The 1443-nt window shown below is 44.6% G+C and overlaps 1 protein-coding gene across 1 annotated transcript; it reads left to right on the forward strand.

The window, feature by feature from the left end:
* Positions 1 to 452: 452 nt before the first annotated feature.
* On the forward strand, positions 453 to 1430 carry SARC_12122 (hypothetical protein; the record flags this gene model as incomplete). The annotated part of the gene is made up of 1 exon (XM_014293779.1): positions 453 to 1430. One exon carries the CDS (start codon positions 453 to 455, stop codon positions 1428 to 1430), a length of 978 nt encoding a protein of 325 aa, XP_014149254.1.
* Positions 1431 to 1443: the final 13 nt, after the last annotated feature.

Genomic DNA, 1443 nt, shown 5'->3' on the forward strand with positions numbered 1-1443 from the left:
CACACACACACACACACACACATATATATAATATTCTCATGTTATTATATATATATATATATATATATAAAACGCTCATTTGATACAAACTTCATTTCATATACTTGTTTAAACTAATGTACGGAGGTGTTCAATTCCATGACGTATATATATATATATATGTATATATATATACATATAATGTTCTCATGTTTTCTCTCTTGTTTCTTCTGGGACTGAGCAGTTGATATATATATCATCTGTATATATCTATCTACAAGTATACTTGCATCTCACACTATTTTTATGCTTCCTCGCTTCCTTCTTCTAGGGACAAGTATTTGGTATGCAGAGGCGAGCTGAGACCTCTGCTTGTATCCATATCAACCGGTAGCCAAAAGATATTAACGGACTTCGGGCCAGGAGCTGAAGAACCATCCACAACCAAACCTACACCTGACAATAGGCAGAGCATGCAACCTACACCTGACGATATGCAGGGCATACAGGAAGGAAAAAATGCCACAGATCCGGAAAAGGCGGAGGGACAAAATGCCATAGATTTGTGCACGGACGTCACACTTGACGCTGACACAACAGATGCACAGAAACCCACACATACGGATACGAGACCTATGCAAAGTACTAAGGATACAAGCATGACAAAGAATCAAATCGCTACACAAAATGCCACAGATACCACACAAAATGCCACAAATATGAAGGAAAAGACTCAAAATGCCATAGATTTGGGAACGGGAGTCTCCCAAGCGGCCGCAGATATCAATACGGACCAATCGAGTGCCGCCACCACTCAGCAAGAAGAGCACAAGCACCCTGCCGACCAACAGATCACAGACCACGCACAAAATGCCACAAATACGAAGGAAAAGTCTCAAAATGCCATAGATTTCGGAACGGGAGTCTCCCAAGCGGCCGTAGATTTAAATACGGACCAATCGAGTGCCGCCGCAATTAGGCAAGAAGGGCACAAACAATCTGCCGACCAACAGATCACTGACCACACACAAAACGCCACAGATTTGGAGAGCAACGAACCACCAACTCAAGCCCTAGATACTGAACATTCGCAAAATGGCTCAGTGCATGATCCAGAGCACGCACAAAATGCCACAGATATGGAACTGGCACAGATCTTAGCGGCCGCAGAGACTGCCGAAGATACACTGAAGGAAGGGACTGACTCTATGGTGGACGCATCTGGGAGTAACGGAATGGGCACTCGAGACAACACCCCTAACATTATACCAAGCAACACACCAGATATCTCTATCACGGATGGTGAACCGGATGTAGGTATTGGCAGGAAGAGGAGCAGGACTGCTGAAGGTGACCTACAGGGGTCGGATATTGACGACGACCGTACGGAAACAGACCGACACATGCACACGGTAAGTGGTGCCATAAACTTAGTTGGCTGGTGCTGCTAGTGTGCGTATGTAT

This window comes from Sphaeroforma arctica (assembly GCF_001186125.1).
Source record: "Sphaeroforma arctica JP610 unplaced genomic scaffold supercont1.2088, whole genome shotgun sequence".
NCBI classification, from domain to species: Eukaryota; class Ichthyosporea; order Ichthyophonida; genus Sphaeroforma; species Sphaeroforma arctica.